Source organism: Podarcis gaigeae (assembly GCF_964106915.1).
Source record: "Podarcis gaigeae genome assembly, chromosome: 11".
Lineage (NCBI taxonomy): Eukaryota > Metazoa > Chordata > Lepidosauria > Squamata > Lacertidae > Podarcis > Podarcis gaigeae.
The window spans coordinates 42,469,594-42,494,240 of record NC_139687.1 but is presented as its reverse complement, the minus strand read 5'-3'; the positions used below and the strand labels follow the sequence as shown (position 1 = coordinate 42,494,240).

At 41.7% G+C, this 24,647-nt stretch overlaps 2 protein-coding genes across 4 annotated transcripts in view; one reads left to right on the top strand and one right to left on the bottom strand.

Moving 5' to 3' along the window:
* Positions 1–8,324, top strand: part of MTREX (Mtr4 exosome RNA helicase) — a 41,781-nt gene extending 33,457 nt beyond the window's left edge. Inside the window, exons 22-27 of one of the 2 annotated variants that reach the window (XM_083703437.1) lie at positions 544–707; positions 2,351–2,456; positions 3,887–3,943; positions 5,549–5,711; positions 7,586–7,690; positions 8,056–8,324. In XM_083703437.1, coding sequence (XP_083559563.1) covers positions 544–707; positions 2,351–2,456; positions 3,887–3,943; positions 5,549–5,711; positions 7,586–7,690; positions 8,056–8,108 — 648 coding nt within the window. In that variant the 3' untranslated portion in view covers positions 8,109–8,324. Of the gene's footprint in view, positions 1–543; positions 708–2,350; positions 2,457–3,886; positions 3,944–5,548; positions 5,712–7,585 lie in introns of both variants that reach the window. The other variant, XM_083703436.1, reaches the window with a different exon arrangement.
* Positions 6,204–24,647, bottom strand: part of PLPP1 (phospholipid phosphatase 1) — an 89,990-nt gene continuing 71,546 nt past the window's right edge. For both annotated transcript variants that reach the window (XM_083703679.1, XM_083703680.1), the window contains exons 5-6: positions 9,937–10,113; positions 6,204–8,670 (exon numbers count right to left, since the gene is read on the bottom strand). In XM_083703679.1, the coding sequence (XP_083559805.1) occupies positions 8,539–8,670; positions 9,937–10,113 (309 nt within the window). In that variant the 3' untranslated portion in view covers positions 6,204–8,538. The remainder of the gene's footprint in view (positions 8,671–9,936; positions 10,114–24,647) is intronic.

The window sequence follows — 24,647 nt, the reverse complement described above, 5'->3', positions numbered from 1 at the left end:
TTGGAAACTTTTAACTGGTCCAAAATAATCATTTAGAGCTCATATAACCCCTGCTTTAAAACAGCTGTGCTTGTTACCAGTTTATTTCAGGGACCAGTTCAGAGTGCTCACTTCAGCGTTCAAAGCCCTAAATAACTTAGGTCCAAATATCTGAAAGACCACCGACTTTTCTTTGGAGGTCTTTAAGCAGAGGCTTGACAACCATATGTCAGGAGTGCTCTGATGGTGTTTCCTGCTTCGCAGGGGGTTGGACTCGATGGCCCTTGTGGTCTCTTCCAACTCTATGATTCTATGACTTTTTTACATACTCTGTCAGGGATTGAGATTGGCACATGGGGCCCTTTAGGTAATTTTGCCACCCATTGAAGTTTTCTTGCTCACAAATCTGTTTCTCCCTTTGCTTCGCAGATGTATGGGTGGATATGTGGCCTATGGAGATTGAAGTTCTACAATAAAACTTTGGGGTTTTTTCCAGGAGGCAGGGTCAAAAGTCTCTTAATGCCTGATTTCTCGTAACACCTCTTTGCTTGTGTTTAACTTCAGATCGCTGTAGACATTAAAGCAGCAAAACGAGAACTGAAGAAAGCCAGGACTGTTTTACAAATGGATGAGCTCAAGTGTCGTAAACGTGTTTTGAGAAGGTTGGGTTTTGCAACCTCCTCAGATGTCATAGAGATGAAAGGCCGAGTCGCTTGTGAAATCAGCAGGTAACATATGTTACTGTTGTAGAAAAGACAGGCGAACAGATGTTTGTATGCAATTTCCCTCTGTGTAATACAGTGGGACATTCTGACACTAAGGAGAAATCTCATGTTAAAACATATAGGGGGGGGGCAGTATTGAAGTGATCCTAGGTTATTGAAAGTGAAACACACAGTAAATTTAAAGGACAGAAAAGCACAGTGAGGCTGGGATCCGGAGAATACCATGAACCCAGCAGGGCTTTGGTTTGTGTTCTTCTAAACAGCAGCCCCCACATAGCCACTTAAGCAAACTACTTTGGAAATTGCAGGTCCTTTCAGAAGCAGTTTATTTGAAATACTTTTACCCCACCATTTATCAGGGTGGCACTGGGTATCTCCTGCTCAGAGGAAGTAAAGTCAAAAATTGTACTGGGTGGGCCCAGTTTGTGAGCATACCTCAAACCACTGTCTGGATCCCACTTTGAAATATGATGTCAAAGATACATGGTATCTACTCTTCAGATCCCTATATTAGTTTATAAAACAAATATTATGGTGTTTGTGTAAATCATCTAGGAGTGGCACTCACTCTCTGATAGCAACACCTTAACATATTTTGAATATTCAACACTATTAATTGGTAACAAAAAAGCTGCAAACCCAGAACAAGAATGTGAAATCTGGAACTTTATGCGACTTCTTTGTGTTCATTGTTTACATTCTGCAGAGTGTTCCATTACAGGAGGTGGACTCTTCTTAAGATGAGCTTGGGTGTCTGTCTGTCATGGATGCTTTCACTGAGATTCCTACATTGCAGGGGGTGGGACTAGATGACCCTCTGGGTCCCCTCCAACTCTATCATTCTATGATTGTATATTAACTTGCTAATGTTACATCTGAAAATCAGAGGTGTCTTGGTTTAGCTTGGCAGAATTAACCCAGTATATGTTGTGAATTTGTAATAATAACCATTAGAGCATAGAAAATTATTTGGACCCTTGGTATATGGTCCTTTTTAAATTTTCTTCTTTCTCTCCAAATAAACATGCTTAGCCAAGTTTGTTTATTCCCTTCAGTCTCATAAAATACGCTGGGCAGGATTCAGCTGGTGAGTTGTTAGTGGAGGCCCTGCACCAGGGCTTCTGCTCATGCACTGGCCCCCTCCTCTTCCCCCAAACACCCCCCAGACGTTGACTGGGTGGCTGGGTAGATCTCCAGAAGAGCACATGGGAGGAGGCAAGCGGGGATCAATCCATCTGGCAAGCCAAAACCCTTACCCCCATAGTTCTGGCACCAAAGTGCAGTGTGGGTTCTGTTCTTCTTGCTTAATCTCCTCCAGCAAGTCCACTTTCAGCTTCTGAACACTACATGACATGCTAATCCATCTTGACCTTTGTTTCCAAATTTTGTTTCTCAGGACCCCTGTAGTTTTCTGGTATGCCACCTGTAAAAGTCATGGCGACATCCAGATACTTCACTTGCTTGCTTGCTCCCTCTCTTTTTCTCATTGGGAGTGGAAGGGCACTTTCTGGCTTAAATGTCTTTATTATTATTAATTCTTCTGCCTTTTGAACAGAAGCTACTGATCAGTTTTCCAGAAAATTGCTTTCAAATGTATAAAAGGACGAAGAAATATCTAACCCTGTCGATTGCATTTCCTCTTCCAGTGCTGATGAGCTGTTGCTGACGGAAATGATGTTCAATGGACTTTTCAATGACTTATCTGCAGAACAAGCAACTGCTTTACTAAGCTGCTTTGTATTTCAAGAAAATGTAAGTTAAGTTTGCATAACCAGAAAAACCTAAATTTGATCAGCCGTAATTTATATCTAAATGAATGTTTTGTTCTACCTTGCTTTCTAGTCAGAAAAGAGGGCTAAAAATCATTTGTAAAAACTAATATACAATCCTAGATTCAAGTTAAAAAAATGGGCAGGTACATGCAGGATCAGACACTACTGTGCAGGGGGGCAAGAGAGTCCTGGACTTCCACTGATTTGAGATTTACTCCTGATAAGTAACACCAGAGGAAGCTGGGAACAGACAGTCAAGCAGACAGAACCAGAGCAGAGAAAAAAGGAGTTTAAATGGCACCCACAACAATCAAGGCATCTCCTTCTACTGAGTTCCTTGTCTCAAAATGAATTTTTAAAAACTCGGTTGTTTTTATTTTAATTTTCCTAGCTGTTTTTATTTTAATTTTCCTATATTATAAAGTGCATTCCAAAAGTGTCATTGGTCAGGATCCAGAAAGTTTTACGGATGAGAAGAAAGCAGTTCTGTACATTCACAAAGAAGTTTCTGGTTTCTGTTCTCCCCCACACCCTAAAACTGTGTTGTCCTGCATTGCATCCCATATTGCTGCCAAAGGAGACCCTGCCCCTCTGAAGAGCATAAGCGGAAGTGGGTGTGCACATGAAACACCCAAAGTTTATTGCATATATTCAGTAAAGAGGAAAAAGACATTTCTCTGACAGACGGAAATGAAAAATAAGTATCAGAAACTTAGAAACTCAGAAATTTATCAGAAAATAAATAAGTATCAGAAACTTAGGTGGAATCCGCTGTTGTGCAGGTGGACTTCCTCTCAGTGTGTGACTTCGCTTTCCTCTCCTCCCACTCCAGCCCCCTACGCACCCCCCAGAATCTGCTCTTGAGGGGTCCCCTAATCATCTGGAGCAGGTACTGAGGGTATGTGGCAGGCTGCATAGAAGAGGAAGGTGAAGGCTGTTCTAATTTTGCATGGCCAGTGTTCAGTATTTCTTTCCCCTCGTCATTCAGTTGCATTTTTCAGTGATAAATTATTTGTAATCACTGGCTCCTATGTCAAATATCTAAAGAGCATTTTTGAAATTCTGTGGTTCAGTGGTAATCTCAAAGTTTATTTTTGTTCCAAGTTGATGTGTTGTAATATATTGGCATTGGGATAATGTTTCACTGAAAAGAAGTCCAGAGGCCCATATTCTGGATTGAAGTTTGGCACTACTCTTATTATTGGTCTATTTTCTGTAAAAGAAGCTTTCTTAGGAGTGTTAAAGGATTGATGAGCACAATCCACCACACATTTGATCCCACATGTTCTCTGCTTGTTTCAGACTTTGTGCACCAGCTACATAACTTGTGGTCTTTAGAGAAAAAATTATAAATTAATTTAAATAATGCCAAATGAATGGATATTGATGCTTTCTTCATCTTTTTTTCAGTCTAGTGAAATGCCCAAACTAACAGAACAGTTGGCAGGCCCCCTTCGCCAAATGCAGGTAAACTTCAGCAGATTTTTCTGGCATAGGAAATGCCGCATTCATTACTAAACGGTTTTACAAGCCATTAAAAGTCAATTACCTTCCCTTTCCTGCTCTGCAACCTAAACGTACACCATAGTATATATTTGAGATATTGCACCAGCACAGCTCTTGACATGCCTACACATTGTGCTAGCTTGGTACATTTAAAAATTAAATTTTATGGGGTGTTTGGGATGATATAATCCAAAATCTTTCTTGATATCTTTTAAAGTTTGTCTTTAAATTTTAACACTATTAAGATAGCTTGAGGGTGAGAGGAGGGCTTTTGGAATATTTTATCCAATGAGGGTTTTTGCATACTAGTGACTTATCCAATATGGTTTTTGCATACCAGTGAGCTACATGAGCCTGTTAAACTAGCATTTTCTTCTGTGTTTACTTATGAAGGCCCATGAAGACATCTGCCTGGCAGTCTCCACTTCCTCAGTGGCTGCATTTAGATTAACAAACCAAGATACTGCTTTGTAAACTGCCTGGACATTTTTAATCAGAAATCAGTCTATAAATGTTGCAAAACAATTATCCCTCATACATATCACACACAGCTGCTCTGCTCCTCTCATCAGGAGCCAGGAAATCTCCAGTTAACTAGTTTCCTATTACATCCAAACTGGAAGGTATGATAAATGAACAAACCAAGGTGGTTTAAGTTTGTCTTAATGTCCTGACTTGTTTGGATGCCGTTAGTCATAGCTTCCTGGTTTAGATGTAAAGGAAAATGATCACTATCTGATGTGTTCCTGGCTTGCTTACTTGTTTGAAGGGAGGAGTGAAGCAGGGATGTATGAGGCAACACAATCAGTGTGCCAGTGTGGTGTAGTGGTTAAGAGCGGTGGACTCGTAATCTGGGGAACCGGGTTCGCGTCTCTGCTCCTCCACATGCAGCTGCTGGGTGACCTTGGGCCAGTCACACTTCTCTGAAGTCTCTCAGCCCCACTCACCTCACAGAGTGTTTGTTGTGGGGGAGGAAGGGAAAGGAGAACGTTGGCCGCTTTGAGACTCCTTAAAGGGAGTGAAAGGCAGGATATCAAATCCAAACTCTTCTTCTTCTTCTTATTTCCCTTCATGTACCTGCATGGGCCTTAAGTTACTCGACAGAGACCTTGGTCTAGGTGGCCCTGGGAAATGAGGTGAAGTGGGTGGCTGCTAGGAAGTGCAACTTCTTGCCCATGGCACCCTGACTGGGAAGTTCATGGAGCAGCTCTCCTGGCTCTATGGTCTTTTTAGCGCCAGACCTTTGTTATTTCTCCAGGCTTTTTATACAACTAACGTGTCAACAGAGTCTTAGCTTTCTGTGCAAGTTGTTTTATTTTTCAAATTGAGCTTCTTGTCAGTTGTATTTTCCCTTATCAGAAATGTTTTAAATCTTGTTTTTGAACATTGCATTTTCTTGTTCTTTTGTAAGCTACCTACGGAACAAGCGGGCCATATAAATCTAGCGCTGCTGCCACCACTGAAAATAATAATCTCTGCTTGTTAACAGTCAATTGTCTGGCGTGCATATTTCAGGAAGATAACTTTCATTTGGTTTGTCTCGAATTTTCAAAATCCTCTTTAAAGGAATGTGCAAAAAGAATTGCTAAAGTGTCGGCAGAAGCTAAATTGGAAATTGACGAGGAAAACTACCTGAATTCGTTTAGGCCGAACTTGATGGATGTCGTGCACACATGGGCCAATGGAGCAACGTTTGCTCACATATGCAAAATGACAGATGTCTTTGAAGGTACGTGCACTTGTATTACTACTAATGCATCTGAGGTGTGGGATGTTAGGATAGTACAGTTGTTTGCATGACAACAGTCCCCTCCACTGAGGCCTCCTAATCAGCAGCCTATGAGAGAATCTTTCTCTCTTGTCTCTCCTCCCCATGGCATGCTTTCTGCTCCTATTCTTTCTCCCCAGTGTGACCCTTGTATTTTGTATCTCTCAGTGTGCACAAATGTAGACAGCCTGATCCTTGGTTCCACTGAATTCAGTGAAGTCTGCTCAAATGTTAACTATGCATAAGATTGAGGCTGTCTTTTAACCTTGTGTGGTTGGTACAAGAGGGAGGATGAGAGGTTGTTGCACCTTATCCCAGGTGCTTTGATTGCTTCCCAGCCACTAGCCATTTCTGCTATCTCTGCAATGATGGCATGGATTGTGTGCTGTAGCAATCATCACTTTGGACGCAGCAGAAATGTTATTGGGGGTAAAGAATAAGAGAGGCTTGAAGTCACTTGTGTCATATACACAATTTATTTGGTTGCAGTGAAGCAGGCAATCAATTCTGTGGATGGTTGCATTTGCAAATGCCATATAAAAATGTCCCCCACCCTTCTTTCCCATGCAGATAGGTAGTAGCAGTAAGTCTTGCCCAATAAGTGAACTTTTTGCTGCTAGCTGGAGATGGAGACTTGCTTGATGAGCCAAGTCTGACATGCAGCATCAGGCAGGGTGGGATAATTAAGCTTTGTAAGCTGCCCACAGTAGCAATTTTCATTGGTAGGGTAGAAATTATATAAAACACAGACAAGGCACTGACCATAGTAGCATAACCCCAAACCACCATCACACCCATTTTTGCAAACGCAGAGTAAATGGCACATTCTTGTTTCCATATGGCAGATAAGCAATCCCTTTAACAGAAGAAGGAGTAAATACTGAGAGAAAGGCACTTTTTCTCTTTGTCATGACAAAGTCCATCTTAAGTGAAATTTCAGTGGCCATGTACATCATGTTGTGGTTGAGAAACTGGAAAGTAGAAAGTTCATATAGTTCAGTATGTCTAGCAGAAAGGCAGATGGAGTATATTTAAATGTCCTTTACTCCATACACACATCCTCTGTTTTAACCATACAAGAATGCTTCTGTGGATGTAAAAGTGTTCTTGGTTGCATTTTCATAATGAGCCCTGTAAGAGAAGTCAGTCTATACAACCAAAGTGATGGTTTGCTCAGAATACAGCATGCAGCAAACCCTTGGAGGATATATCCCAGCTTCTTTTGGCTCAGACTTCTGTCTTTTTGGTAATTGACTCCAGGTGGCTTTTTACTAGAGTTGCTGGATCCGGAATCAAATAATTAAATTTAATCTCTTGCTGAGACTGGCTGATAAAACTTCGATTTCATTTCTTTTTAACTTACAAAGTGAGAAGAACACACATTCCTAGCCTATAGATTTCCACACCTTATACCTGCTCCACCATGTATCTAAATGTATCCCATAATCTTTGAAATGAAGCCATTCATTTCCTTCATGTACACACTACAAAAATATGCAGGAGGTTAGGAAGAAGGAAGCTTGGTACCCTGCTTCTTATGATGGGGTAGCCTGAGAGCTGCAATGAGAAGCCTGTGCAAGAAGAAGAAGTTAAAACCATTGCCTTGGGTTGACGTATAGGTGATAACGTTAGTTGGAACCCATCCTTTCTGATAACACAAGTTGGGAAAATTAATATTCATGACCTTATGATTATCTGTTTGGGGAAAACTATAGGACTGAGATGTTTCAGTCCTGCTTGAGTAGACAGCTTTACAACTACCTGGTAGAAAAGGATCTGCTATTCCTTATTAGAAAATGTCTGCTTTTACTGCAAGCCCTTTCTTCCCCATGCAGGGAGCATAATACGCTGTATGAGGCGGCTAGAAGAATTGCTTCGACAGATGTGTCAAGCAGCAAAGGCCATTGGAAACACAGAACTGGAAAACAAATTTGCAGAAGGTCTGTATGTTCAGCTTCTTATAAATTGCATGCATCTTGAAATGTGGAGTCTTTTCACAGGCAATTTTAAATTTCTTAAACAAGTCAGAGTGTCCCTAATGTATTAATGGTAGGTTCCATGTATCCTTTTATCTGCTGTGATCCAGTTCTTTCATGGTGCAGGTAACTGGAAAGCCCTTGATGTCTCCACAGCCCCCTCAAACTAGTTATACACACATTTGAGATGGAAACTGGGGAAATGATACTCAATTTGAAATTGATACTGAGCTTCAACTCAGGTGCATTGTTAATGTATCCCCTGTTGCTAGTATCAGCAATAGGTACAGCTACTCTTATGACATCATATTATTTTCTTCCCTTAACAGGCATTACCAAAATCAAGAGAGATATTGTATTTGCTGCAAGTCTTTACCTATAAGTATTGTCCTGGCACGGCGTTTGAACATCACTATTCTTCAAAGGCAGAAGTGTAAAGTTAGCGACAGAATCTGCCAATCCTTCCCAAGCAGGAGAGATGCTTAACATTCTTGTATGTATTTCACCATAAGCCTCATGCTAGCAAGCATATTACATACCATTGCTGTTTGTACATAAGTGTTACCACATTATTTTTAATTAAAAAAAACAGCCAGAATACTGTGTGTTTAAAGCAAAAGCTTGAACCAATAGAGATTTAAAGTTTAGATACCTAAGTGTTACTATATACATGTAAAGTGAGCATCCAAGAAGTATAGCAGCAGCAGTCCCTTCAAGAGGCATTTAATTTATTTCTTTACATAGGTCAGAAATGCTTGACGTTTTCTTTTTATAGAAAGGGAGATTCCACAGGGTAATAGCTGTTGACTTTATCATGGCTGGTGATTACTGCCATAGTGATTTCCACTGGTAGGTGTTTCGTGTAAGGTTGTGTGTGAATCTTCTTCCTCCTTCTGTTTAAACGTACGACCTCTGTCTTTGAAGAAATCAGATACATACACAACCTGGATAAACAAATTGAACACATTAGGCAGTGAGACAGCTGTCAGAGAGAGACAGTACACCAAAATGATTCTTTAAATATGCTTAATAGGTCTGGGCAGTATACCAATAAATTGTCTGAAACTGGTATGGCAATCAGATTGCCATACCAGTTTCAGACATTTTGAGCTGGCAATACATTGTGGTGGTTGGGGAGCTGAGGGCCACAGCACAATGGTAGCTTCACCTGGTGGTATGAAGCAGCCACTGCTCCTGAGTCCCTCTGCCACCATACAGCAGATAGTTTTTTTAAACTTCTCCACACTCCCACGAGCTGGAGGTGGATGGCTTATTCAGCTGAGAAGCAGGCTTCCTTAAACCATCCCCACAAGCCAGAGTGGGGACTCAGCTGTGCGCTCCCTCAGCAGAGCAGTTTAAAGAAGCTGTGCATCTGAACCGCCTTTGCACAGGGGTGTGGGTGGGCTACCTCTTGCCAAGGCAAGTGTTCACAGGGCCGCCTTTGCACAGGTGGAGCCAGGACTCCTTTCTCCAGGCGCCAGGCGTTGGAGAAAGAAGTTTTTCCCATCCAATGCCGACAGGAAGAGGCAGAAGCTGCACACCATGACAATAATCGTCTCCATGGCCGGTAATTGCCTTTTTCCTCCCTGCCTCCTTTCCAACATTGTAACATACCACCCCGCAGCTGATCAAGCCTCCATACACGCAGAGGCACCCAGCACTCTAGGCAATGTATCTTGGTTGAGTCTTCCTCCCCTAAGGGGGGAGGAAGCAGCAGCTGAGATATGCTGATATATCATGATGTTGACAATATATTGCAGTATTTAACTGCTGATATATCACGATGTTGAAAACCACATATTGCCCAGTCCTAATGCCTAACTTCTGCAGCATGTTTAAAAGCACTTCAGGCTTCTTTCATCTTGGTTGTCAGAAAGGGAAGTGGGGCAAGTGCCAATAATCTATGCATGCTAGTACCAATTCGAAAAGCTTTTCCTTTTGTAAGTAGTTTTGGGAAGAGAGGTGTACCCTAACCCACCCGTACATCATGGTTTCTAAAGGAGGAGTGGAAAAAGAAACGTTGAGTAGTGAATATACTATCTTTTCCCCATCTCATCACTGTCCCATGGAAACTACAGGAAGCCAGCACTGAACTCATCAGGAGTGTGCAGGCATCCTCCCTCCACCCCGTTTCATCATCAAGTCAGCAAAAGTAGTTTTGACAGAAAGCTATATTGATCAAATAGTAGAGTAACTTTGCATGGACTTACAATAAGGATAGCTACCAGTGCTCCCTGGATAAGTCCGGTCAACACATCACTCCAATGATGTTTGTAATCAGAAATACGGGAGAGGCCCACGTAGATGGATGCTGCAATAAGACCGAACTGAGCCGTAGGACGCACAAGTCTTGCCCAATCGCCTTTCATTCTGGCCTGAAGATAAAGCTAAAACCAAAGGGACAAAAGTTTAGAAGTACAGAAGTCTAGCTAGTTAACAGGGTGGGCAGAAATAGGATGGGTCTTTTTTTAATACAGTAGTTCTAACTTGATATTCTGTTGATTTGCTAGGGACAACGTTAACTGCAATACTTTTGTACCATAATGAACATTGTGCTGAGTTGTGGCCTAATTTTACACATGCCCTTTCTATTGAGCTTGCAAATTGGATCATATTGTGTATTGCATATTATCCACCTTTTGATTCAAGCTGCACAATGTTTCATAACATGTAAGGCATAGCACTAAAGGAACCACTCATTACTTCAATAGTAGCTGTGAGTAGGGAGATCCTTGCTAAACACAGGCAGGTATTCAAATGCCTAGATGGGAAATGAATTCAGATTTAAATAATTTGTATACTTTCCCTTCAATAAAAATGTTCAAGGTGGATTACAAATAAAAATACAAAGTAAAATACAGAATAAAAGGAATGGCCTAAACCCCCAGCAGGTGAAATGGAGTTAAAAGGATTGGAAAAATAAAAAAGTTCTTTGTCTACTGCCAAAGTGGTAGAATTGGTACAAGCTGATGCTCTCTCCAGAGAAAATTCCACAACCACAGTGCCTCCACTGAGAAGTCCCCTTGCCCCTCAAATCACCACTGCCTCATCTCCAATGGCCAAGACTCCTTCAGGAAAGCCTCCAAGAAAGATCTCAGAGACGCTGAGGGCAAGAAGCAGCCCTCCTAAGGTGTGGGTAGAAATACACTGGGAGCCAGTACACTTGTTCAAGAACTTGCATTACCTTACCATTGCCTGCTGTCAGTCAGCAACAGACCAGCTGAATTTGAACTAACAGAAGTTTCCATAGTCTTAGAAAGCAACTCCACTTACAATGCATTCATCAAAAATGGAGGTTACTGGAGCATAGATAACAATGGCCAAGCTGTCTGTCTGAGACAAGTCACGGCTGGCACACCAGCCTCCACTAGTATGACAAAGCCGCTCAAGTTTATCCCCAAACTCAGCCTGCTCAAATCATTTCCCCAGGCAGACAAATGTTCCATCAGCACTGGGATCAACAGTATATCCCTCTGATCTGAAATGAGTTTTGTTTTTATCCCTTGCAGTCCATTACTAATGCCAGACACCAGTTCATTATTTCCAGAACCATCACAGGTTAGCATCTACCAAAGGGCTATAGTCTAGCAAGGAGCCCCCTGCCAAGAGCTCTGTGGACCTGCTCCTTCTGTTCACCTGCCTCTTGCTCTGGCCCAGAGAACAGAGGAGCAAATGCCACTGCCTGCTTCCTTTTTGGCTCCCTGTTTGGCAAGCAAGCAGGTGGCAGTGAGGTGGAAGAGAAGAAGCAGCTGTAGCTGGTGATGATGGTGGTGGTGAGAAGGGCCGAGGTGTCTTCACATCACTCCTGACCACTGGCAAGGCTGGCTGCAGTTGATGGGAGTTAAGTAGAGGATATCTGAAGGACACCACACTGATGACACCTGCAGAACTACACCCTGGATTCAACTGGTCAATTCCTCCCTGCTTGATGTTATGAGCCACAATACAGACAGGAGGCTGCGCTTAGCCAAGTACCTTATCTATTGCCTCATGCTGAAGAAACTCAAAACAAATCCATGAAACCAGACTAGAACAAGCTTTGGATAATCCACAGACTGACCTGTAACAAAGGCATAACCTTTTCTAAAACAGGCAGTAACTGGACTTGATGGGATGCAGGTTGTGGCTAGCACTCCCATAGACAACTTCAACCATTCCTTGTACCTGTTAGAACCATTATGGTTGTGTGAATGAATATATACACAGAGCATGCTCTATGTGAGCAGTAGGTGCTACTTTCCAAAGTTAAATATTTGGGGAATGCCTAATTGGTTTTTCAAAGCAGCTATTACATCATAGTTTTGGCATCCAAATCTTTCATTCTGCTGGTAAAAAAAAAGCTGAAAGTTTAAAGCTGCATGGAGCAATGTTTAGAAAACCAGATAAAGCTTTTTCCACAGACCGAAGTTGCATTCCAGCTATGTTTTGTTGACAGAAAACTGAAGTTTCTAAGACAGTCTGCAGGCATATTTTTCAAAAATGTATATATGTGTGCTCACTATCAACAGCAAAGGTAGGTAATTCCTGCTGCTGCTGCTGCTGCTGAAGTCCAACATAGCAAAATTACACAGTACAGTTTCAAGGCTAATACTGTGCTTCCTCAAGGCTTGTTTTTGAGACTAACTTCTACAGCAATGTAAATCATTTAGTCCCAGTGAGAACTTGAGACAGCAGTCATGCTGGTGGTCTAAAAAGAGCAGGCTGGCAATACAGAGCTGGCATACTTCCTTCTTTCCAGCTTAGGAATTCCACTGAAGACATTGAAAAATGCATTCCTTTACTAATAAGGTTTTTCCACACGCAAGCAATTGCTATAGTTGGCAGAGGAACATTATACACATAAGAGGGAAGGTGGTATATGTGGTTATGAGTGGGAGAGAAGGTGGGACCTAAGACAGTCCCTTAGAAGATTGTGGTCCATAAGCAAAGAGATTTGAGGGCCCGGGACACAAATCTAGGTGGTAGGATTTCGTGCTATTTGCCAAGCTGTCAAAACTGAACTGATGATTAAAATGCTGTCCCCAAAACAGAAATGTATCTACAAAACTAGGCTGAGATGGCAAAACAGGAAACTCGGATTTAATGTTTATTCATGGACTTTAGGAAAGTAGCTACTTGGGCCACAGCTATTTAAAATGTGGAGCTAGGCTGCAATGAGACAGGAGGCACAGGTTGGGCTGTTCATTCTACCAACAATAAAAGCAGCTGATGTACAAGTCCAAAAGAAAAAGAGGATCCAAATGCTCATCTCTTCTGGACAATGCTGGTGACAGTCTAGATCAGTGGGTTTTCAAGTTGTATAAGCAACTCAGTCAATCTCAAGTGCTGTATGAAGCAGCTGGCTAAGAACTAGTAACTCTATATAGCCAGGAAGCAGTTTCTGCATATACTGTAGAGGGAAGAGAGGGGCAGATGGAGCCTGTCAACCTGGGAAGGTAGCCAATCGAGGAGAAGGAAACTGATCCTAAACTTCCACTGCCTTACGACTATACTCATTTGAGAGACTAGGAGTAAACCCGGAGTAGAAATCCATACCCACTGCCTTGTGGGACATCTTCAGAAGGCTAAGGAGTAAACCCTACACAAATCCCTAAGACGGCTGGATGGTGTCTTGTATGCCCCCTTCCAGCAACTCCCACAGCCAAGCTGGTGCCAAATGTATTGCTCTGCTTTCCTTTGGACCACATCAGTGAGGCTGAGAGAGGGTATCTTGTTATCTGGGAAGCCCCAGAGAAATCACTTTGTTGCTGCTAATGCAATTACTGGTCTCTGCAGTCACAGCAGGTGCTATGATTCTCCAGCAGTTTTGACTTCACCCCCAGAGGCACACCCCATTGTCTCTTGAGACAGACAAATGCCAGCAAGAGCCTTCCAGAGCCGTCTACACCAAACACTGTCACTTCAAATAACTGATGATTTCCCTTTAAGAGCAGCAGCTGCTGCTGTTTGTTGCACATGCATACTTTCATTTTACATGCCTGTTAGCTGATAGGACAGGTTAACTGCTTCCTTCTCTGAATTTAGATAAAGAGCTTGAGCTTGGCTGGCCCCTACCTTGTCATCACAAAGAGCAACAGCAGCCGCTCCCTCCCTGCATTCTATGAAACAAACACCCACTTATGCATGGAGGCTGACATGCACGCTACCAATTCATTAATTGGCAGCCCTTTTCTCCTTTTATTATTGTTTGCACAAGTGATCTGGCAGCTTCAAGTCATAAAGACGGCTAACTAGTTCTAGTTATGTGCCCATTTTGACACAACAACAAACAGTTCTGTAGCCTCCATTAAGTCACCCGTTTTGCCTCCCCCTGCCCCCTGGCAAGCTATTCATTAAACCAACAGACTGAAGTTTCAGGATGGACACCACTTCAAGCAGTAAGTGCCCCAATATGAATAGGGCAACCTATTCCCTAGGTTTGGAGATGAGAAAACCCATTCCCACAGTCCCAGAACAAACTGGTGGGGCATGTGTAAATATACTTGCTTTTCAGTAAAATAAAAGCTACATTGCTTTGTTGTACTAAAAAAAGTATTTGTGTACTTCAATAGTAATGGTTTAAAACCCATGGGGCTTACTTCAGAGTAGGCCTGAAAAAAGATTGGGCCTTCTAATCTGAGGTTGCCATGGTGACAACTGAGCACAAAAATAAGGAACCCACTGTATAACAACAGACACAAATAGAAAAAAACTGGTCCAGGCCAGCATACAAAGAGACTGCATGGCAAGCAAAGTACAATGGATTGTATTAGTCACAATGTACCCGCTATTACAAGGCATGTAGTACATACAAGTGGCACTCCAGAATCATCAAAATAAGTACAATACTATAATAATATATTTTCATATATCTTTGATGCAAGAAAATTCTTGGAAGCGGCAGAGCCGCTGTAGCAAACAGGACTGAAGCCCGGCGATCCCAGTTTCAAAGAGAAACTCCAGCCTGTGAAGTTAACAAGGTCCCACACTGGGTTGAGGCACTTGCTGCGTGCTGGCTAGCAGAGCCTAAAAGGTCACCCACCCCTGGCCTAAGAAGCACTTGCCTTACGAACTGAAGTAATAATGTGATGCATTTCTAGCCTGCTAGCAGAAAAGTGATGACAGAAATCATTACATGTGGAAAATGCTTACAGCAGTGCCTGCCATAGAGATGCAAATGCCAAGGCCCCTGTAACATGCAGTCTGGCCCTGAGCAAAAGGAGGAACATTCATAAATTAGCAGCATGGGAGTTGAATTTCTCCACTATCATTTTTGTCGTCCTCTGAAGGCTGCTGTTTCCTTAGGTATCAGATGCTTTTACCTTTGGTGGTCTCTGCTTAAAAGTGCCTTTAATTTGCTAAATTAGAATACCCCCACAGCTCCCTTCGAGATGTGTTTATAGAATGTGGCTAAGCTTTCACTCATAATGAAAACACAGCCTCTTCACCACATACATCCTGAGCACTGTGTTCCTCCCACTCTCTGGTGAAATGCTCCACTTCTCCCACATGCACCACCTTTTAGAAGAAGCCACAGACCCAAGTGGAAGCAGAGAATGAACTGCTTTTGGAAAGGCATTTACAAATGTTGCAGCAAGCAGAGGTTGCAGTCAAATGGATTTTGGGAGTCACTGTTAATACTCTAGAAGATCTGATCACAAGAGGAACAGTAGTAAGCAAGTAATTCTTTCCAGCCATGACGAGGGGAGTGTTATTTCCCCCTCCCCAAATGTTCAGTCTACACCATGCAACCCGACGGAGGGCAATCAGTAATTTCATGTGGGTGACAAGGAGAAGAAATGGGGAAAGCTAGAGGGAGGAAGTGTTCAATAGCAAAGGAGGTGCCCTGCACCATTTTGGCTCCACCTATGTCCACTGCCCTCAACAGACCTAACCCAACCCAACCCTGCCTTACAGCAAATTCTGGTGACTTGGCCTCCAGCGATTCCTTTGCTCTACATGTATCTAATTCACAAAGGAAGTACCTTCTCTCCTGTGCTAGGGACCCTATTTTTCTAGCATCTCATCCAGTCTGATTGTACAGGAATAAAGTAAGCTAATCTATGGAATCTACAGGATGAAGGGTGGTATACAAATATTTTGAACAAACACTGATGAGATATGTTCTCATGAGTCTCTTACATGAAGGTAGGGAAGGGGGGAATTTATCATCTGTGCTTATAAAACTGGATCTCAGTGTGAACTTAACATTTATAGCTTGTTTAGATTTTTCAGAACTCTTTTCTGATAGGGATTGAGTGAAAGGCAGAACTTTGGGGAGAAAATGAATGTATGTAGGGGATTGGGCCCAGATTAAGGGGTGTACAAGATAATGTTTTAGCTTTCAAGCTTTTCTTAAGAATTAATCCAATGTGGTTTTAGGCCCTTCTCTATAGCACCATAGGGGTTACAAACAAACCAAAAGCAGAACTACTGGAGACAGTGCGTCAGACCATGCCTGCTGTTCACAGCCACGATTCTGGAGAACCATTAATCCTTTATATATTTTTTAACTTGAAGAGGTCATATATTTTAGGGAAGCTTTTCATATCTGAAGGACTATTGTATTTTAATATTTTGTTGGAAACAGCCAAGAGTGGGCAGGGTATAAATTATTATTATTATTATTATTATTATTATTATTATTATTATTATTATTATTATTATTTGTTGTTGTTGTTGTTGTTGTTGTTGTTGTTGTTGTTGTTGTTGTTATTTCATAAGCACATCTTTTGCAATGACAACCATGGCAGGTAATTTTACTTAAGTATAAATAGTGTTGAAATGAATAGGCATTGTGTGTACACAGTCACTGTCAGCCTGTATACCCAACTGCAGCTGCTGTAGCACTGCATATAGACTGTAGTGTGCTAAAGAACTCATGGGGCACTCCAGGCAGAATGATAAAGATAATGCAAAGCCACTTCATGAATTAGGTCCAGAAACACACTTAGTGCAGAGCTGCATGTAAGAGCTTCATGCTATTGCTTTGAAGAGTAAGATGAGTATTCATTGTCAGTTACATATACTTCACCTCATTTTAGGAGAAGGGTAGAAACCTATGGCCCACCAAAGGCTGTTGGGACTACAATTCCCATCAGCCCCAGCCAGCATAACAGTGGTCAAGGATGATGGGATCTATAGGGCAGGTGAGTGAATCTTTCACACACTGTTCTCTTGCTCTAATATAAAACATCCTACATTTACATGACATATTTATTTAGTTTATTTTACAATTTATATGCTTACATGTAACAGTAACTCTTGGGGCAGCTAATAAAATATTAACATAATTGCTAAATGCTTTTATTAGGAAGCTGTGCAGATAGAGCAATTCAAATTATAATGTGGGCAATTGAGTAAAATAAAAGCTTGCCACTGCCAATTGGCCAAAGAAGGAGGAACCAAAAATGTTAGCTGTTTTGTCTTTCCCAAAAGAGAAAAGCTGCTGCTAGCAGGGTTGCAAAGGTATTTATAAGCGTGTTTTTTAAGAGTTTAAAATATTTAGGCCAAGATCCACCCATCCAAGAGAGCATATGCAACTGCTGCCCACTCTTCTCTCTTTAAAATCAAAGATAGCTGCAATGACAGGTATTCAACTGACTTTTACTCGGAGTAGACAGATTTAGGAAAGGTGAGATATAAATGTAGTGAATAAATAACCACTGCTCCACCCACTTTTGCCTCTGGCCCACAGAAAGCTTCCCATGAGGGAATACAGCTCTGTGTTTGAAAAAGGTTCCCAACTTGCCTGAAAAGGAAAACATTCGGCTTTCATTCCCTCAGCTCTGAGTAGAAATAAATGCATGTGGGGTGCTTTTCCCTTAAACCGCAAAAATGACTGCAAGCGGTATTAAAAGTGGCCTTATGTTTCTTATTTGTAATTATTAACAGCAAGAAAACTGTAGTTTTAAGAGCATTTTCTGCAAAGATGAAGAGGCTGTGTCTGTCAGACCACATAGTTCTTTGGGAGAGAGCTGGATATAGCACACCAAAATTGCTTTCAGTTACAATAATGCAACAGGTCAGCTCTCCACCTCCAGCACCAAGACTTCTAATTCCAGAAGAAAATAGGTTCATCCTATATTGACACAGGACATCCAGAACTACAACAGTTATCCAGCCTCTGCTTGAAGACCTTGAGTGAGGGGCAGCCCAACAGCCCTCTAGGCAACTGGTTCCACTACTGAACGGCTCCTGTAGCTTAAGCCCAGGCATGGCCAAACTTGGCCCTCCAGCTGTTTTAGGACTACAACTCCCATCATCCCTAGCTAACAGAACCAGTGGTCAGAGATGATGGAAATTGTAGTCCCAAAACAGCTGGAGGTCCAAGTTTGGCCATGCCTGGCTTAAGCCTATTAGATCAAGTCCTGCCATCGGGGGCACCTATTCTATGTGATAACCCTTTGGGTCTTCTACAGCCCCACTCCATAGCCTTCTCAAGACAAAACATGCCCAGTTCCTTAAACATTTCCACACCCCTGAATATCTTTGTTGCATTTCCTGAACCTATTCCTAATTGAAATATCCCATATTTAAAGTGCAGGGCCCAGAACTGGATACAGTACTCCAGGGGATGTCTGACTGATGCAGAATCAAGTAGAACTTCTACTTCCTGTGACTAGGAAACTATGGCCTTCAAGTTGAAACAAGGCATACTCCTAAGGCACCATGGGACAGCATCATAAGCTATTTTATGCTAGGGAAAGTGCAAACAAGGAAATGTAAAAGCTTTCCGTACACTGTCCATCAGTCACACATGAAAACAAATTATAATAACAATTACTATTATTAAGTTGTATACTACCCTTTATCTGAAGATCACAAAGCAGATCACAACATAAAAATACAAGATGAGAACATAAAATATAATAATAAAACACAAACACAAACCAATAACCCCCTTCCCCACAAACACGTTTAAAAGGCCATAGAACATGGGTAGGCAAACTAAGGCCCAGGGGCCAGATTCGGCCCAATCGCTTTCTGAATCTGGCCCGCGGACAGTACGGGAATCAGCGTGTTTTCATATGAGTAGAATTTGTTGTTGTTTAGTCGTTTAGTCGTGTCTGACTCTTCGTGACCCCATGGACCAGAGCACGCCAGGCACTCCTGTCTTCTATGAGTAGAATATGTGCTTTTATTTAAAATGCATCTCTGGGTTATTTGTGGGGCATAGGAATTTGTTCATCCCCCCCCCCCCAACAACAAAAAATTGTCCGACCCCCACAAGGTCTGAGGGACAGTGGACCGGCCCCCTGCTGAAAAAGTTTGCTGACCCCTGCCATAGAATATTCAATCAGCCAAAGGCCTGGCTATAGAAAAATGTTTTCGCCTGGTGCTCACACAAAGAAAAGGATAGCAAAAATGTTACATGTGCAGTTACATGCACAATTTGTACATGGTTTTCCTACACAAGTACTGCTCTGTTTTAAAAAGTCATCATGCAGAAAACGAAGACCTAGAATATTTATGTACTCTTTATAAATCAGTGCAAAAACTAGGTCTTGTGTTGCTCAGTGATTGGCTTTGAACCAGCAATTAGACAGAACGTAACCACTGTGATATATTTTATGCATGTGGAAGTAGTAAATGATCATTATTCAGAGTTGCCTCCTCAAGCACTTCAAATAAGACTAAAACATGGTTTATAGGCTCTAATAAGTAATGGTTATTACCATTAGACAAAGATTACAGTACAGAAATAGATACAGATCTCTGTTTCACTTAGGGCCAAAAGAGACATGACACGGCAGAGCCATGATTGCATCTCTCTCTTTTAAAGGAACACTTAAAAGCAGCTGCTTGGGCCTCAATTTTACTCAGAGAAGTTGTGCTTGGGGAGGTGGTTTTCAGTTTTGTTTAAAATGCCCCACAAGCTACTGTTACATCTTACTTTTGAGCAGGATGGGGAAAATATATTCTTTCATTCAAGGAAAAAGAAATCTAGACAGCCTAGAAAGATGTGGCCATCTATCTCTTTGGCAACTCCCATGCCTTCAGGTTAATAGCAAACGAGTCTTCGAACATCTAAATTGAAGGGGCAGCTAAAGATTGACAGAATTACACCAGAGCTGCTTCTGGGTTTGGGAGGAATCCCCATTAGCAAATAAGATGGCTTCTTTCTGCACTAACTAGGGACACAATGGGTGCCTGGATTGCCAACATCATGTTAATATTTTGGCACATGTTACAAGCACAAAACCATAGATAACGGTGTAAAATTGCAACGAATGCGTGGATTAAATTAAAGATTGCCACATCCTATATCAAAAATGTCATTTGCCTCTTGTGCAGATCAAATCCACTAACAGCTCATTTCAGCAAATGCTTCACCTCTGTTCCTCTTCAATATACTGGGAACCTTGAGGGGAAAGCACACTTTCGATGCAGCTTGTGGCATTTTGTTGCATGTCCCACTTATATTGAGTTTGGGGGCAGCATGTGAAAAAAGGAAAGAAGCCACACAGTGTAACCTTATATACTTCCTTTTTAGCTCTCAGAAGAGAAGAGATTTCTCTACTCAGTCCTGCTTCTTCTTTCTAAGAACACTGATTTACATGCCATGCATGTTGGGGGAGCAAACTGGGCTCCTTCACACAACTTTATCTACATGGTTCAAAAATGCTAAGTTTTTTAATTTACTAATATTCCAGTAGGAATCATTACACAACAGGAGATGAGGCACTGGTGCCCCATAGAGCTTATTTCCCCCCCCCCTCCCATGTGCAGGAAAAACAAAATTATTAAAATTCACCATGTATGTAAATTTGAATAATTTAGGGTTGCCTGCCATATTTCAAAAAGTGAAAATCCGGACACAAAGCTTGTTGAGCTTTTGTTTTAAAAAAGAAACTGCCCAGATGGGTTGCCATACATCTGGATTTTCCTGGGCATTTTGCCGATTTATGCCTGGACACTGCTTCCGACTGCAGTCTTCCAGGAAATTCTGGATGTATGGCAACCCTAAACAACTCACAGATTGCTGCTTCTGATACAGCAATCTGGTTGCTCTTTATTGTATGCTCCAAGTACAGTCTTCCTCTTCCTCTAAGGAACTCAGAAAGCCACAAATGGAAATCCCAGGGGATTTCTCCTAGCAATCCCATGAAATTACACCTGCATGAGTCTAGAGCAACTATTTGGTGGAGGAGTAACAAAGAAAGAGCACAAAGACCCAGCATCCCATTTAACAGATACAGTGGTACCTCGGGTTGCATACGCTTCAGGTTACAGACTCTGCTAGCCCAGACATATTACCTTGGGTCAAGAACTTTGCTTCAGGATGAGAGCAGAAATCGTGCTCCGGCGGCACGGCAGCAGCTGGAGGCCCCATTAGCTAAAGTGGTGCTTCAGGTTAAGAACAGTTTCAGGTGGAGAACGGACCTCCGGAACGAATTAAGTACTTAACCTGAGGTACCACTGTACTGGGAAATTAAACTTCATTTTTTTTTTAATAAAATTTTTATTAGGGTTTTTTACAGAATGGAGTACAAAGACAATAAACAACCTTACTTTTATCTCAACAGAGTTTCATAACTTCTTTGGACTTCCTCACATCTCCCACTGCCATTTTCATCATCATAAATTTTTTCCATGCAATTTATCATCTAGTTTGCAAATTTTATAACCGCTTATTTAAATATAGTCCTCTGAAAATTTGTTTCTCTTAGTCTCGCTTTACATCCCATTCCAATCCGATTTTGTGGTGGCCAATTATTTATGATCAAACATCCTACTTAACTTTCCACCAAATCACAATATTTTTGTAAATAAGTCTTAAATTTCCTCCAATCTTCTTCAACCCTCTCTTCTCCCAGGTCTCGAATTCTGCCAGTCATCTCTGCCAGTTGCATATAGTCCATCAGCTGCATCTGCCATTCTTCCAGCGTGGGTAGATCTTGAGTTTTCCACTTCTTAGCAATAAGTATCCTTGCTGCTGCTGTTGCGTACAAAAAGAATGTTCGATCCTTCTTTGGCACCATCTGGCCGACAATGCCCAAGAGGAAGGCCTCTGGTTTCTTAAGGAAGGTATACTTAAATACCTTTTTCAGCTCATTATATATCATTTCCCAGAAGGCCTTCACCCTGGGACAAGTCCACCAGAGGTGAAAGAATGTTCCTTCATTTTCCTTACATTTCCAACATTTATTGTCTGGCACATGGCATATTTTGGCAAGTTTAACTGGGGTCATGTACCACCTATATATCATTTTCATTACATTTTCCTTCAGAGCATTACATGCCGTGAAGTTCATCCCCGTTCATCCGTTTTTTTTAACTTCACGGAAATTAAACTTCATTGACTGGAGGCACAATGTAGGCCTGTCTTGCTTCCAATTTGCCAACTGCTTTGAGGTTGTTGTTGTTTTTTACAATCAAGTAGTATGTAAATTTTATGAAATAAATAAAGTAATACAGTGGAAAGGGAGTCTTTATCAGGGCATATAATCCCAAAGACTTTGGCTGGTTTTATGCTCCCCAAAGATTTCAGCTCATGTCTTGTGTACGTGGTTGACAGGAGAGGACCTCAGTTTAGAGAAAACATGCATTGTTGAAAGCATTAGTACTGCTCACTAGGCCCAAATGATGGATCAACCCCCAACCACAAATGTTTCGCTGGGTCAGACTGAAGACCTACCTGGTTCAACATTCTCTTGCCAGCATCAGCCAGCCAGATGCTTCTGTGTATTCAGCAAGTAGGACATAAAAGTGACAACCTTTTCCTAACATGTATCCTCCATGTTAACTCCCAAATTAACTTCAAGGATCTGTTTACAGAGTCCCGTTAGCAACAGAGAACAGATGTATCTGTCTGAAAAAAGATCAGACCTGGTGTGCAGCTTATGGAGAGCAAGAATTGCTGCCAGTCAGGCAAAGGAGGGAGGTTTGGGTGGATAAGTATGGTAATGGGTTCTTTTTTTCTTCTCCCCAGTTCCCCCACCCAGGCTGCTAACATACTGCAAATTACTTCATCAGTATGTATGTTAAGACTAGCTACAAAATATGGCATAGCAACCTTTGAACTAAAAGGTGCATGTATGGCCCAAATCTTCAAGACCCTGGCAAGACATGGGACAGCAACACATTTGCTCTGTCTTACTGGCTTCCATGGGCAGCTGGGAGATTTGCATCCCCTCCCCTTTCTCTTATTGCTTTATTTGTAAGTTAAGGGTTCATGGCAGCTCAGAGCAATGTTGTTTTGCTTATCTTAAGACATATATATAAACAATCTCAATGATAAAACAGGGTTATCTACCAACCTTCCTGATAACATGCTGCCATATAGTATCCATTGGGTGTGTAATAGGAGTATTTATTTAAATTGCTAGGCAACCAGTTTAAAGGAGACTTAAACATACTGTAATTTAAGTCTGTAAGCAATTCTGTAGCAAAGGGATCGTGTCAACACAATGCAAACGGCACAGATTACGGTTAAGCCCCATGTAAATATCTGCTCCAAAACCCAGCAAACAACTGCCTATGAACGTATTTGGTCCAACATGAGTCTCGTATTCCAGGTACAGTTTATTTGCTGACTGCTACCTTCTTCATGAACTATACAAGACCATGTAGCCCTGTCTCCTGGGATACCCCTACAAGAACAGCAAGTCATGAATCACCTCTATATAGGATTTTTATTTTTCCGCGCTTTGGCTGGGTTGGGGGAGGGATAGGCCATTTTCAATAAACGCAAATGCTAAAAAACACAACAACAGCTGCATTTTCATAGGCAAAGGACAAGTCCAATTTCCACGTCAAGTAAATCTTTCCACTCCTGAGCCAGTAAAATTCAGGGCAGCTGCCCAGCTAACCAGAAGTTAGATTCCAAACAAGAACGGGGAAGGGATCAAAATCCACATCATAAAACCAACTTTATTTACCTTAAAATCTTGCTAATGTTTGCCCTTTAAAAGCGTTTCTTCAGAAATTAGATTTTTTAAAAAAATCTTTTTTTTTGGTCAATTTTGCATTTTATTCTTCAGTTGTTGCCCCCATTATACCAGTCAAAGAATAGACTACATTCTCTCAACTGTCCACAAGGGAATAAACATGAATCATTCCCTTCATTCAGTTCTCTCTAAATAGATGCAACCCCTTGCTGTCAGCCAGTTGTGCCCTGTAAGGAAGCAAAGGGGAGGGAAATGGACTATCATTAGCTCACTCTGTTAAAGCAACCTTCACTCATTAGTTGTCAGCCTTCAGTATTCTCAAGGCATGCTAGCGTGAGATTTTATAATTTTTTTCCAGATAACTGATAAAAGAATATCTGCGAACATTCAATAGCCAAAATAAAAACCAGCCCATAAGCGTCTTTGCTGGTTCCCTCACTTTGCCACTTAGCTCCTCACCAGTCTGCCAAACAGATTGACCTGGCTGAGAGCTGTGCAAGAGCTTACTCTTTCAAAATGACTCAAGTCCAAACCCTATGGGAGTTGAAAAGGAGAGGGCTGTTCTGAGTTCCCTCTGTCCCTCCTCTCTCCCCCCCCCCCACGGCCCGCTTCCCAAGGCTTACTTTGCAAACGACTACGTTGCTACAAAAATGTCACTTTCATGTAGAAAGCAAGCAAATTTTGTTAGAATCATAGAATCAAAGAATTGTAGAGTTGGAAGGGACCCCAAGAGCCATCTAGTCCAACCCCCTGCAAAGCAGTAATGTTAGTAGTGAGTGACATGTGTGTATGTGAAAACTGACAGATGGGTACACTCACTGCTGAAACCACAATACTGGAGCTATGGATATTGCTAACCATGGATATTTGCACACACAATATATTATTAAGGTTACAAGTCTCAACTGAATTAACTGATTAATTAAGGGAGGGAGGACTCCACTCTTATCTTTTTCCTAGTGTGAACATCCAAAGCATTTTAGAAAACGTACAAATTAACAGAAACACACAAGTACATCAGCTAAGCAAGCTGTGGCGTTGCTTGGTCA